The sequence below is a fragment of the Acanthochromis polyacanthus genome, chromosome 11 (genome assembly GCF_021347895.1).
Source record: "Acanthochromis polyacanthus isolate Apoly-LR-REF ecotype Palm Island chromosome 11, KAUST_Apoly_ChrSc, whole genome shotgun sequence".
In the NCBI taxonomy this organism is placed as follows: domain Eukaryota; kingdom Metazoa; phylum Chordata; class Actinopteri; family Pomacentridae; genus Acanthochromis; species Acanthochromis polyacanthus.
In genome coordinates, this window is record NC_067123.1 from 7,234,081 (window position 1) to 7,247,822 (window position 13,742).

Below are 13,742 nucleotides of genomic sequence, written 5' to 3' on the forward strand. Positions count from 1 at the left end.
AAAATGATCAGAGACATTCACACCAGTGGTCTGCTAGAGGTCATTTTGTAGAGCTATTGCAGTGCTCATCCTGTTCCTCCTTGCACAAAGGAGCAGATATCTGTCCTGCTGATGGGTTGAGGACCTTCTACGGTCCTGTCCAGCTCTCTTAGACTAACTGCCTGTCTCCTGGAATCTCCTCCATGCTCTTGACACTGTGCTGGGAGACACAGCAAACCTTCTGGCAATGGTACGCATTGGTGTGCCATCCTGGAGGAGTTGGACTGTCTGTGGAACCTCTGTGGGGTCCAGGTATCGCCTCATGCTACCAGAAGTTACAGTGACCCAAGCCAAATGCAAAACTAGTGAAAAACAGTCAGAAAACATTAGGAAGGAAAAAGTTTCAGTGGCCTTCACCTGTAAACTCATTCCTGTTTTGGGGGTTGTCTCATTGTTACCCCTCTAGTGCACCTGTTGTTAATTTCATGAACACCAAAGCAGCTGAAACTGACTGAAAACCACCTCCGTTACTTACTTGACCAGATCAGTGTCCCACATGTTTCACTGACTTGATGCAATACTTAGATTAAAAAGTGTTCCTTTAATTTTTTTGAGCAGTGTATGTTTTTGTTATATTACCATGTCATCTGTTATTGCAAAGAACTGCTCAATATTTAGCATCACTACCCAAGAAAAATGTCTCTTTGGCAACAAAGTATTGTTTATATTATTTGAATTTTTTTAAACATGTAATAATATATACAGGTTAAATTAATAAATGAAATTAATAACAAATACAGTATCGACAAGTTGAATTTTATATTTCAACAAAATTTAAGTATATATTTATATATAGTTATATTTATAATATATATTTAACTGCATATAAATATATATATATTTAAAGAATATAAATGTATAAAATAAAGTAATTATATTTACATTCAAACAGTAAATATTAAATAATAGGAATAAAATTCTGGATGTTGAGGCTCCAAAAACGTGTAAAATAAATGTCCTAATTAAAATACATTTTAATTTTCTTTACTTGACATCATTTGTGGTTTTTCTTTTGAGTTTTCACATGTTTAATACGGGGAATTTACATAATTCTGATAAGATAAAACTTTATTGATCCCTCACTGGGGATTTTCACAAAACAAAAAACAGCAAAAGGGATATCACTAGTTTCATCAGTTTTTCTAAAAAGAAATAACATAACAAAATTAAAGCACAGTCACGTTTAATAAAAGTACCGAGAGTTTGGTTGTATTGTATATTGCATTGCTTGTTATAACAACATTAATTAGAAGAAGACGAAGAAGAAGGTTCCAGAAGGTGGCGGTAATGTAACGTCCATTCTGCCGTAATACGTAAACGAAGAAGAACTCAAACGCTCTGCAACAAACCAGACTGGGTCCAAATGTTGGAGTCAGGGGTCACCGTTTAAACATTTTACAGCTTTAGAGTCAGTTTTAAAGCACTTTGTTGTGTTTTATTTGTAAAATCAGAGGGTCGAGATTTAGGAGCAAACATGGCGGCTACGGAAACTGGCGATGGACACCAGCATCTGGCCACCAATCAAGTCCCGTCTGTCCAAGTCGCTGGCGCGGTAATTTTCTGCACGTTGTTACGGTTCTTTACTGCACTCTGTATAACATTTCACTCAGTAAACACAGTATTTCCACACATAACTGCTAACGGATGAGTTATTTATCCAGTGTGGCGGTTGTTTGGTGGCGTGTGAGCATAAAAAGCGGAGCTAATGTTAGCCGGCTAACGAGCAGCCAGGGAGGCGTGGAGATTTTTAACCGAGCTAACGTTAGCTTAGCAAGCGATGAGCTAGTTCTGCTTTTGTTTACAATAAGATATCAACACAACATGGCTGAATCAGAGGAAGCGGCTCACACAGAGGTAAAGACTGCTGTTATTTCCAGACCAGCGCCAGGCTGCAGATGTTGGTCGCAGCTGTGCAGCAGCAGCAGCGCTGCTTGTGTTTACATTGCGAGAACAAGCTAACGTGCTTGTTTGTTTGATGAAAATGCACGATCAAAACACAAAAATAACGTTTAGCATCACCATGTCTGTGCTAACGTGTGTTTTGGCAGTCTGTGTTTGACTGCAGTCGTCACTTTTATTCATGCACGTCGGCTGTGATTACTCTGGAGCTAGCTGCACTGCAAAGTTAGGCAGCTAAATTTTGCACACGGGCATTTGGAGATGCAGAATGAGCCTGGAACCAGCCCGAGCAGTGCAACTTAAAGTCTCTCACTATCAACGATTCTTCAGCTGCACTGCTAGTTTCGTCAGCTAATTATTTGTAATCTGTTACAGCTTTATTTAGCAGCAGTAGTGAAACCCTACAGACACTGGAACATCTGAGGTTTATCCTGCTGCACAGTATCTATGCTTGATCCATCATATGTTTTGCTGTCTATTGAAGCACCCTGAAGTCTTATTACATATTGTACACGTGTGTACAGACACAACATCATGTTTGCAGCGACCACTGATAAGTGGTAACTATTGTGTAACTAATGCAAACTAAAGGCCTTTTTGGACGTGTTATATGTAACGTTGCTACTTCATCAGTCTGTTAAGGGGAGTAAAGCACTCAGTCAGGTTAACATAAATCACTACATGTATTTCTGAAGCCACAGATCATCAGAAGATAGAATGGAGGCCACTACTGCATTGTTCCTGCATGTAGGAATGAGTTTTACAGGGTTGAAGCCACGGGCAAATTAATCCACTTTCATAAATGGACGCTGAAACAGAGAGCAGTTCTGTTTGATAGAGGCGCTGAAGATAAAATCTCAAAAGGGCTGGAGCTCCATGGGTCGTTGTGACCACTTTTTGGAGCATGATTTTTTTTATGCATGATTCTGATTAGCTAGTCATTCGCCAGGCCAACAGACTAAAGTTGGTTTTCAGTTTTAACCATTTAACTAACGCTACCAGTCAAAAGTTTGGACACACCTTCTTATTCAGTGATTTTTATTTAATTATTTTATACATTGTAGATTAATCCTGAAGACATCAAAACTGTAAAAGAACACGTGGAATTATGTTGTACGTAAACAGAAAAGTGTTCATCTTCTGTATTAATCTATAATGTAGAAAATAATACAAATAAATAAAAAGAATTGAATGAGAAGGTGAGTCCAAACTTTTGACTGGTAGAGGTCTTAAAAGGGCAGTACAGTGGAGTCAGTCAGCCGCAGGAAAAAGGCGCTAAAACATGGCAGCCAGGCAAGAAAGAGACCGACAGGGAACTTAGTAACCCACATAAATTTTCCTAACAATACAGTGTGATTGTTAAATTGAACAAAAATACTCTTATTTTGAGGCTGCAAATTCTAAAATACTCACTTCTGTGTTCCAAAGTTGCCTTTATTTGCCTCAAGTTTGGTCACTGATACAAAGTAATTCATAAAGAAAAAGAAAGTGTACACAAAACAAACGCACAGACAGAACATTAAGAAGTTTTAAAATTACCTTTAGGCCAAGCAAAGTACTGCAGCCTGTTCAGAGCCTGTCTGGACTATGTCTCAGATAAATGTAATCATGTTAATATTTGTAAAATATTCGACTTAAAATAACTTAATTTACACAAATGTTTACTAACTGCACATTGAATTTATAGACTTATGTTTGGGTCTTATATCTCATTTAAATTGGAGGTCATTTAACTTTTTTATTGATTTTTTTTTTTTTTTTTAAATTTCGCCACTGCTCTGGAGGTTATATTCTGTTGAGAACATCCAGTATCTTTTCATTGCTGTCCAGAGCCTCGACAAACTATTGACTAAAGAGCACTAAAATTTATGCAGTTGTTCTCCATTTTTACTCAGCAGAGTTGATGAATGATATTTTGTTTTAATTTATAGATTTAGAAACCCAGCAGTCTGGTTGAGTACATAACTGTCTGTTAACTTTTTATTGTGCTTCACAGGTAACAAAGGAGCCAGACGGAGAGTCAGTGGAGGCGGTTTCAGAACCGGCAACATCAGAGGATGTTGGAGACCCAGAGCCTGATAGCGGATCTTCTCATAAACTTTCTGAACAGATGGAGGAGGATAATGTTGTTGCTGCTAAAAAGAAATAGAGAACACAGAAACACAGCATAAAGAAACTGATTCTGAGGCAACGGCCACAGAAGAGTCGTTTAATACGGTTACAGTTCACAGCGGAGGCGACTCAGAGTCTGAAAAAGAGACTGTCGAAGTGAAAACTGAGATTGAGGAAAAGGTGCAAAACGCTGCAGCGCCGGACAGCAGCTTAGAGGAAAGTCCAGCGAAAGTCAGCGAGGACACGAACAAGAATTCTAAATCCAAGGAGGAGGTAGAACACAGTGAGGAGGAGGAGGAGTACGGTAAACAGCAGGAGAAGGAATCTTCTGCCTATAAAGTGAGAGTTTCTACTGCAGATGACCTCGATGAGATGATGGACATCGGAACAGTGGATCAGGTGGAGCAGGAGGCTCAGATGAAGGAGGAGGAAGAGTTTATGGACACAGAAGGCAGCCGATCACCTGCTGCACCGAATACAGGTAAAATACAACACAGTCCACTGATATGTGATATGTTGTTTCAGTGAGAGTTTATCAATACAGAGAAAAAAGTTGTGTTGCTCTTGTAGGAAATGAGATGTTTTGGGAAATTTGTTGAGTGCAAATTTATGGAATAGTGATGGAAACAGTAAAGTTGACATCAGGAAATTTTTTTACAGTTTTTACTGTGCATGCCACCTCCTAACTTTATTGTGTGTTCCAGATAATTATGCAAATGTAATTTTTCGTTATTGTGAAGAGGCTTTTTGCTTAATTTTACTAAATCTGCTTTTTTACTATTGCAAAGGCCTATTGTGAGCATTATTTGGTAGTTTTGGAATATTTTTATTATTTAGAGGTGTAATAATCCGATTTTCTAGAATATGACTGTTCCAGATAATTATGCAAGTCAAATAAAAAATAAACAAAGTTCAGTTGTAAAAGTAAACAACACATTTATTTTATACCAACAAGTATATAACATCATAATCTTTATTTTTAAAACAATATTCAACAATGGTATAATAAAAATAAAACTTTTAAACAATATTTAATTGAACATGTGTTTATCACATGTTGATGTAACCGCCTTTCTTCTGCAATACTTTAATCAGTCTAGAATCAACTGAGCATGTGAGCTTTTTGATGGTTTTAGAGTCAATGTTCTTGCTTGTGGTCAATATTGCCCTCCAAAGACTGTCCTTAGAAGAAAACTGGCGGCCATGATGTGAAGCATGGTGGTGGCAGCATCATGATGTGAAGCATGGTGGTGGCAGCATCATGATGTGAAGCATGGTGGTGGCAGCATCATGATGTGAAGCATGGTGGTGGCAGCATCATGATGTGAAGCATGGTGGTGGCAGCATCATGATGTGAAGCATGGTGGTGGCAGCATCATGACGTGAAGCATGGTAGTGGCAGCATCACGATGTGATGAAGCTTTTGAGCAGCTGATCCTGGAAAGCTTGCATTTACTAAATGCTGACTTTAAGGGGGTAAATGCTAATGGAGTCAGTTATTTTATGTTTTATATTTTCAATTAAATGACATTACTTCATAGAAATCTGTTTTCACTTTCACATGGAAGAGTCTTTTTAAAAAAAAAACCATTTTGTCTGAAACACCGCATAAATTGGCCTTAATTCACTGTTAAAACGAAATGAAGGGGAAAACTTTCAAGAAGAGTGAGTACTTTCTACAGGCACTGGAGTTACTTTTACCATGTATTTGTGTTTGGAAGCTCCTCTACTGCTTCTGACACTAATTCCTGTATTTTGAATTCTTTGACAGTCTCGGTGACAGAGGACACCAAGTCTGTCGAGGAGGAACCTGATGTGAAACCAACGACTTCAGACCTGATCCAGTCCAGCTCGTCTCCATCGTCTGAAGGTCAGTGACCAGACTCATGGTGCTACAGAAGTTAATGACTTTCACTGAAAAACAACTTATTGCAAATTAAGATTCTCATCTTGTGTGAACAATTTTATCAACAATTCAGTTGTCCCTTTAGGAAGTTTATGCACCTGCTATCATGGCTAAACGGCTATGATACAGACTTTCCGATGTTTGGTGGTAAAGAATTGTGTGTTACTGTGGTGAAATATGTAAAGCAGATCACAATATTTCATATTTAACAACTTGATGTAACTGTTGCTATGAATATTTTAATGCCTGTTTCTTTTACTTCTTGCTCTTATTCACAAATTCTCCTCATGTTCCTGTAGGCAGAGACAGCTCATCTCCAGCGACAATGTTGAACGGGATGAAAGTGGTCAAACTTTCAGTACCACGATCAGACTCTGTAAGTAGAAAGAAAATTATATAGTATTATATACTGACAGTTAATAGAAACTTTAAGGTAGAAATGTACACAGAATTCTTCTTTTAGGGGGGTTGTAATTATTCATTGTGGATTTACTGATGATCTAGTGCCCTGGTAGTTGAGATAATGATGAGTTGTCATTTTGTCATGATTCATTGCACATGGGTTGGTCACTTTGCAAAAGTGAACCAAATACACACCAAGCAATACTCAGTGAGTATCTGCACAATTTGAGAATGGGTTTTGAAGGCCTATATAAAGGCCCAAAAAAGGCCACCATTGTTAGTCCAGTGAACAGCATCATGCCGCGTCTATCACATGAACAACGTCTCCGGGCACTGGGTATGGTGGAGGCCGCTTTGAGCTACAGTGATGTAGCCAGGCGTATGGGCTGTTCCCAACCCACAATCAGAAGCCTGGTCCAAAGCATGCGCTGACGGATTGCTGCCTGCATCGAAGCAAATGGAGGCTGTACTCGGTATTGACTGTTGTGACTTTGTGTTTGGCAGGTACGGTTTTCTTTTGTGAAATTCTTTATTTTGAAATCATTCTTGAAACTTTAGATTTTTGTTTCTGTATGCCAATATGCTAAACCAGGGGTCGGCAACCTTTAACACTCAAAGAGCCATTTCGACCTGTTTCCCACAGAAAATAAAACACCGGGAGCCGCAAAATCCTTTTGGCATTTAAAATGAAGACAACACTGCATATATCGCTTTTGTACCTCTATGCCCTTGTTAATCAGTCGTGATTAATTAATTACAAAGCCTCTAATTAGATAGATTCATTTTTTTAATTGTGTCCTACCACTAATATTTATCTTACTTGGTTAATGTCTTTTTTGCTGCTGAACCTCATATGTTACGTAATGTTAGCTGGAAATCAATATTTTGCGAATGTCTATTTAACTTGTAAAATCTATTTATCTTAAGCTAATAACTTTTCTCCGGTAAGTCGCTGCCCTATTTTCCAAGACAGCACTCCTCTGACTCTGACCTGCTGCCTGGATGCTGGAGGTGACATCGAGCCGTGTTCTTGCGAGTAACCTTAGTACTCATGAGTACTTTTGACTCAAAGACAAGACGTGTCTTTCTTGGAGTGGAGCTTTAATATACAGGCTTGCCATTCTTGAGTACAAAACGATGTGAAACTCCAGGCGTTGCTTCTCCATCTTCTCTGCCTCAACCTTGCGCTCTCATGTCCCAGCCAGGGGAAAACCCCAGCAGCACATCTGGTGGAGTGACACGTCAAAATAAGAGCGGTAATTTCACAATAAAACTCTTTATATTAAAATGCATTGAAACGCACCTGAAAGGCAAAACAATTTATTTTCCAAAGTTACAAGGAGCCACACCAGAGGGCTGAAAGAGCCACATGCGGCTCCGGAGCCGCGGATTGCTGACCCCTGTGCTAAACAAATGATTCATATGAAGAAAATCCAGTTTCGGGCTTCAAAATAAAAATTATGTTGAAAAATATGGTCTCAAAGTTTCTATTGACTGTCAGTGTACATATATAGTATACTACAAGGGTACTCTACTAAAACTCAAAGTCATGGGAACTAGGGCTGGGCGATATGACGATAGATATCATCTGGACGATAGAAAATGTCTATCGTTTTATGTGAAGATCCTATCGTTTATATCGCAGTGTCGCAAAACACGCTTTACGGCAGTATTTTACGTCACCGACGTGCCTAACTGGGAAATATGCACACGAACAACCAGCTCAAACCGACAAGCTTGTACCTAAAAGAGGAGGAACTTCTGTCATATGGCGGTGGTTTGGACTTAAAAAAGACTGACAAGGATCAGACTACCGTACTTTGTAAGGTATGCCGCTGCCCGGTCCCATTCATTCATTGAATTTACCATAAATATGCTATATCGTTATGTATATCGTATCGGGATATAAAATAAGCTATATCGGGATATAAAATTTTGGTCATATCGCCCAGCCCTAATGGGAACCCCACATGTATTCAGTTGATGATTCAGAAATCCCATAAATCTGTTTTTATGTTTGGTCCATTTAAACTGCAGCTGATAGAACAAAAATAAGAAAACTGATCAGTTTATTAGTATTGATTACAGAGAATATCAATCAGTAACTTTAGTTTCACTTTGATTTGGTTCAAATTAAATTAATTTCCTTCATTATGAGTCAGTGTCAGACCTACATGCACTTCAACATAATATTATGTTTGAATAAATGAAGTTTGATAGTTTTATTGTGCAGCTGTCTCTTATCAATAATCAGCTGCATTGATCAATAAAATAAATACATTAATACACGTTTAGCAGTTTTCTATCGGCATTCCTGTTTTACATCATTTCCAGTAGCAGCTTTTACAGTCAGAAATTATTATATTCCTCAGTGTTCTCCATTAAAACAACCTGTTAGCGATCGGTTCATTTTGTGCAGAAAACGAGTCAAATGATTGTTAAACTGTCCTGTTTGAGTTTAAAGCAGAAACTGTGAGTTGACAAAGAAAGCAGAAAATCACCTTCATTTCTGTTAACTCTGACTGAGCGTTTAGTTTTTGTCGACTCACACAAAGAAAGTCTGACTGTTAAACTGTCCTCATAGATCAGCCTCTGATCTGACAAATGCCGTAAACACTAGAAAAGCTACACCGGTTAAAGTAGAAACGTCCCGTCAAAACTTAAAATCTCCTTATAATTTATTGTTTATAGGTTCATATAGGATGAAGTGTGGGTCCGAACCAGTTAGTGAGCTGAGGTCTGGCATGTCGAGGATTAAATGAAGCCTCAATTCAAAGAATTTTGCCTCAAGGAATTTTAGTAATTGAATTGCTGGAATAATTTGAGGAATGCTTTCAGCCAGTTATAGTCAGCCTTATCAACAAAGAAGCCTAGTGAGGATTGACAGGTTTTCGATGATCACATGTTAAACATTCGAGTATATTGGTGTCAATTATCTGCTATCTGTTGCCGTCCTCGCCTGATTACCAATAATCGGTATCGGGCATGTAAAACCCGTTTCAGTCAATCCCTACCAGTTAAAATTGCATATTTTCCTTGTTTTCTTATTGCAGGAGAGGTTGTGTTCTGCTGACCAAACAGCCAGGTCGACTCCTTCGCCTCCTCTGGTCAAAGTAAAGGACGAGCCGGTGGACGAGGAGTACGAACAGGCGCTGGTTTCCTCGACGTCTACGGCCAGCGTGAAAGACGAACCTTCAAAGGTGCGATAATCTGAAGCTGCAAACAGACACACATTTCTGATGGAAATCATCGTACGGTCAATGCTCAGTTCTGCAGATTACCTTGCAGTTTCTGTGACCAAAATCCATTCTGACGGTAATAAATCTGCTGTGCAGTGTTTTGGCCCCAGAGGGTTTTTTAAATTCACAGATTTACTGTTCAAATTGGACTCCTGGAATAAATCTTCTGCTTCACTGGAGCTTTAAGCAGCACAGCCTTCATGTTCTAAAAGATGGAACTAAATTAATGCAACACGTCGTGAACCCTCTGAGCCCCAAGCAGGTTTTATGCATTTTTTTTTTCTCACTATGAGCTCATTTTTGTCTGCAGTATAAAATCCTGACAAGAGGTAGAGAGAACTCACAAGTGTGTTTTGTGCAATAGAACACATTTACAGTGAAAAATTAAAGTCTGTTTTACAAGAGCTCAAAGAAAACAACCTCGAATCACATCATACATTTGTACAGCATAGTTCCAAGTGTCCACAGATACTCTACATGTTAAATCATCATTATCTGACTTTTTCACGGACAGCGATTTGGGGGTTGAAATCAGCACTACTATTAAAAATAGCAAAACTTTTTATTCACGTGACCCTGTTCTAATAAAGCACAAACAGCAAACAAAACAAATGGCGGAACTAACAGCCAGCAAACTACAAGTATTTTTTACCTTCAAAAGTAGCGACAGACTATTACATAATAACAACCTAAACAAAACCCTGACGTATTTTCTGCGTCTGTCAACACAGACACTGTACGTCAGTCACTTTAATGTTAGCGGACTCTGTTGAATGGCTAAGTTACATAACCACAAACAAATCTCACAATATCACAGTAAATCGAGTTTGTGGTTTTTTTTAATTCATGCCGAATTAAAGAGCTGCTCCTCACCATTCACGAGTGTTTGTTTCATATTCGACATCCTTAACTTTATCTTGTAAATTAGCGTCCGAAATTAAATGGGAACATTTGCAATGGAGTTCGTCAGCCGCTTCCACCACTGAACGCGGTAAACTAATTAATAGGAGCTGGACTTCAAACACTTTAGACACGGCGTCTAAAAGCGTAAAAACTGCAATGTCTAAAGCAGGGGTGTCAAGATCCGTTCCTGGAGGGCCACTATCCTGCATGTTTTAGATGTTTCCCTCTTCCAACACACCTGATTCAAATGATCAGGCTCGTTATCAGGCTTCTGCTGAGCTTGATGATAAGCTGATCATTTGAATCAGGTGTGTTGGAAGAAGGAAACATCTAAAACATGCAGGATAGTGGCCCTCCAGGAACTGAGTTTGACACCCCTGGTCTAAAGTGTGAGAGGAGACGGTGTATTTTTGGTTAAATTATACAATGTTCGCCGTCAAAGTCATTCATATAAACTGCCTGTAATGTGCAGCAAATAGTAGTTAACCGGCGCCAGCTCTTCAGTGACCTTAACGGGTCCGTACCTCTAGTACAGATGCTACGGGTACGGGTCTGTACCCGTAGCATCAACCTTTAATGAAATATCACTTGTGAGTTAAGATTGTGTTAATTTTCCTGGCAGAATTGCACGTTGCATTAGTTCAAGAGCAGCTGGAAAGCTTAAAATGCAATCATTCTTCCTTTTTTGACAGTTTTTGGTCAAATAATGCCGGTTTTTGTAGATTTTTTTTAAATTTTTATTTTTTCAACAGAGTCTAGTGCAAAGAGCTTATCTTTGGCAGTTTTTTAAATGAAACAATATGATTTTGATACAATAATGTGCATTTCAGCGTAGATTTGTTTTTCTGATGGAACTGCACTTTGTATATTTTATGTCATTTATTTATTTTTGTTATTTAACAGTTTGTGGCTCTCGTAAATGGTTTAATTTTTATATTTTAAAAAAAATAATACATCTTTAGAACCTGCCAGCAAATTTTCAACCTCAGTATTCTCTCCATTCAAAGAGGTAATCTTCTTTTCACAATGTTTGCTCAGATTAGATCCAGACCAGCACTGGCTCACCTGCTGTTCCTTCCTACTGTTTTCTTGCTGACAGGAGGACTTGAGGATCGGATCCGTCTTTTCTGTAACTTCAGGTACCGATACTCAGACGCTGCCCGTCATCAACCCATCGTCTCTGCACATGTCGTGTTCACACTGCAAGAAGAACCTGATTAAAGGACAGACGGCGTTCCAGAGGAAAGGTTCTCCTGCGCTGTTCTGCTCCACCAACTGCCTCACCACGTCGCTTCCCACCATCAAAGGACCCACAAAGATCTGCCACAACTGCCAAAAGTGAGCTCCAGAGCCAGATTAGCTTTGATTTAATGTGCAAAGTGACTGACGATGTGCCTGAAAATGCTGAATGTGACTGGATTTGTACCTCCTCTTGATCTTGTTTCCTCTCAGGTTGATCTTTCGAGCTCAGGACATCATTCTGGCTCCGGATGCTAAAGGAGCCATGAAGGATTTTTGCAGCCAGAACTGTCTGACCTCCTTCAACTACAAGAGAAACGCCTGCAACTACAGAAAGTCGAACATCTCCATAAAAACCCCGCAGCCAATCGCACCACAGTCACTCTGCAGCATGTGCACCAGATACTGCATCGTAAGTCAAAGTGTAGCTTATCATTGTTTATTACCATTCATTTAATCTGTAATTATTTTAGTAATTTTACCATTTTAGTTTCACTGAGTTGAAAGCGTCTTCTTCAGACTTTTTTTTTAATCAAAAGGACCAAAAAACTACAGAAAGAAAAAGCCAAATAAAGGAATGTTTGGCTAAAAATAAAAGTGATTAATGGACTATTAAAGTAGTTGCAGATATATTTTCTGACTATAAACTAATCAGTTAATAGGTTTCTTATTCCAGCTATTAAACATGTAGTACTGCAGCTAACAATGGTTTTAAGCGTTAATAAATCTGTCAATAATTGTCTTGATTAAATGATTAATTATTTAGTCTAAAAATGATGAAAAATGTCAGTCATTGTTTCCAAAAGCTAAAGATGACAAATGTCTCGTTTCATCCCCAACCCAAATACACTCAGTGACTTATTTTAACATTTTCTTTTTATTTGATCTGAAAAATCTATCAAAAAGTTATCGTATTTACAACAATAAAGACCTTCAGTGTCACTATTGGTTTTCCAGAATTTTAATTGCCTTAAATTACTTTTTCATTATTGCATGAAAACAAAAAAGATTAAGTTACTGTCATATTTTTATGATTTAATGATCAATTATTGGTCTGGCCTGCTTGTGTTTTTTTCAGGAATAAAATTTATTTTTCAGTTTGAATATTTCCTCTTAAGGGGCCAAGAAATGAAAAAAAAAAACTTTTAAGAGACTTCAATTTGAGGCTTCATTTTTTTCTTGCTTGAACGACTAAAAAATTATTATAATAGTTGATAATTTATTTGGCGACAACTAATTGTTGCAGCTCTAAAAACAGGTGTATAGGTCTGTCATAGTCACAAAAATTATGTTTAGCTGTATTCTGTTCATTTGAAATCATCAGAAATGTATTTTCTAGCCTGAATGGCTTCTGTTGACTGAAGCATTTTTATTGGACAAGTAGTTTCTCTTACAATGATCCTTTTTTGTTGAAGTGCCTTGTACAAATGTTTATACAGCCTTTAGCAGTACAATAGCGGGACAAACAGCCTTTTAACTCGTGTAAGCTACATTTTTTTAAGTGAAGGAACTATTAAACCCGAGCTGCCTTCGTCTCCCTGCAGAGCAAACACGAAGTGATCCTGAGCGGCGCCGTCCACAAGATCTGCAGCGACGCCTGTTTCAACCGTTTCCGAACCGTCAACAACCTGTCGATGGCCGGCTGTGGTAACTGTGGGTCGTACTGTCACAGTAAACCGCTGCTGCTGAAGATGGAGGACATCAACAAAACCATGTGCAACACCGAATGTTTGACCAAATACAAGGAGGTACAGAGGATAGAAAAAGAAAGTTTGACTGAATGTTGTTGTTCGATGTTGATCGCATTGATACCATTTATGAGCCAAGTAGCGCATTCAGCTAGTTTGTTAGAGCTCAAGGATGCGAACTTTACCAAATGAACTCTACTGAAAGTCTTTTACTTTGAAGTTCCAAAGGTATTTTCAGTCCAAGATTGTTATGGTTGAAAACTATCATTTAGTTTTAAGTCCACAGATTAGTTTCCTCTGCAGCCATCGTGGTTT

General features: G+C 38.4%; 1 protein-coding gene across 1 annotated transcript in view; it reads left to right on the top strand.

Moving 5' to 3' along the window:
* zmym4.1 (zinc finger MYM-type containing 4, tandem duplicate 1) overlaps positions 1-13,742 on the top strand; it is a 34,492-nt gene that overhangs the window by 1,518 nt on the left and 19,232 nt on the right. Inside the window, exons 2-8 of the mRNA XM_051955535.1 lie at positions 4,082-4,531; positions 5,822-5,920; positions 6,256-6,332; positions 9,412-9,558; positions 11,600-11,838; positions 11,953-12,151; positions 13,284-13,487. Of these exons, the coding sequence (XP_051811495.1) occupies positions 4,082-4,531; positions 5,822-5,920; positions 6,256-6,332; positions 9,412-9,558; positions 11,600-11,838; positions 11,953-12,151; positions 13,284-13,487 (1,415 nt within the window). The remainder of the gene's footprint in view (positions 1-4,081; positions 4,532-5,821; positions 5,921-6,255; positions 6,333-9,411; positions 9,559-11,599; positions 11,839-11,952; positions 12,152-13,283; positions 13,488-13,742) is intronic.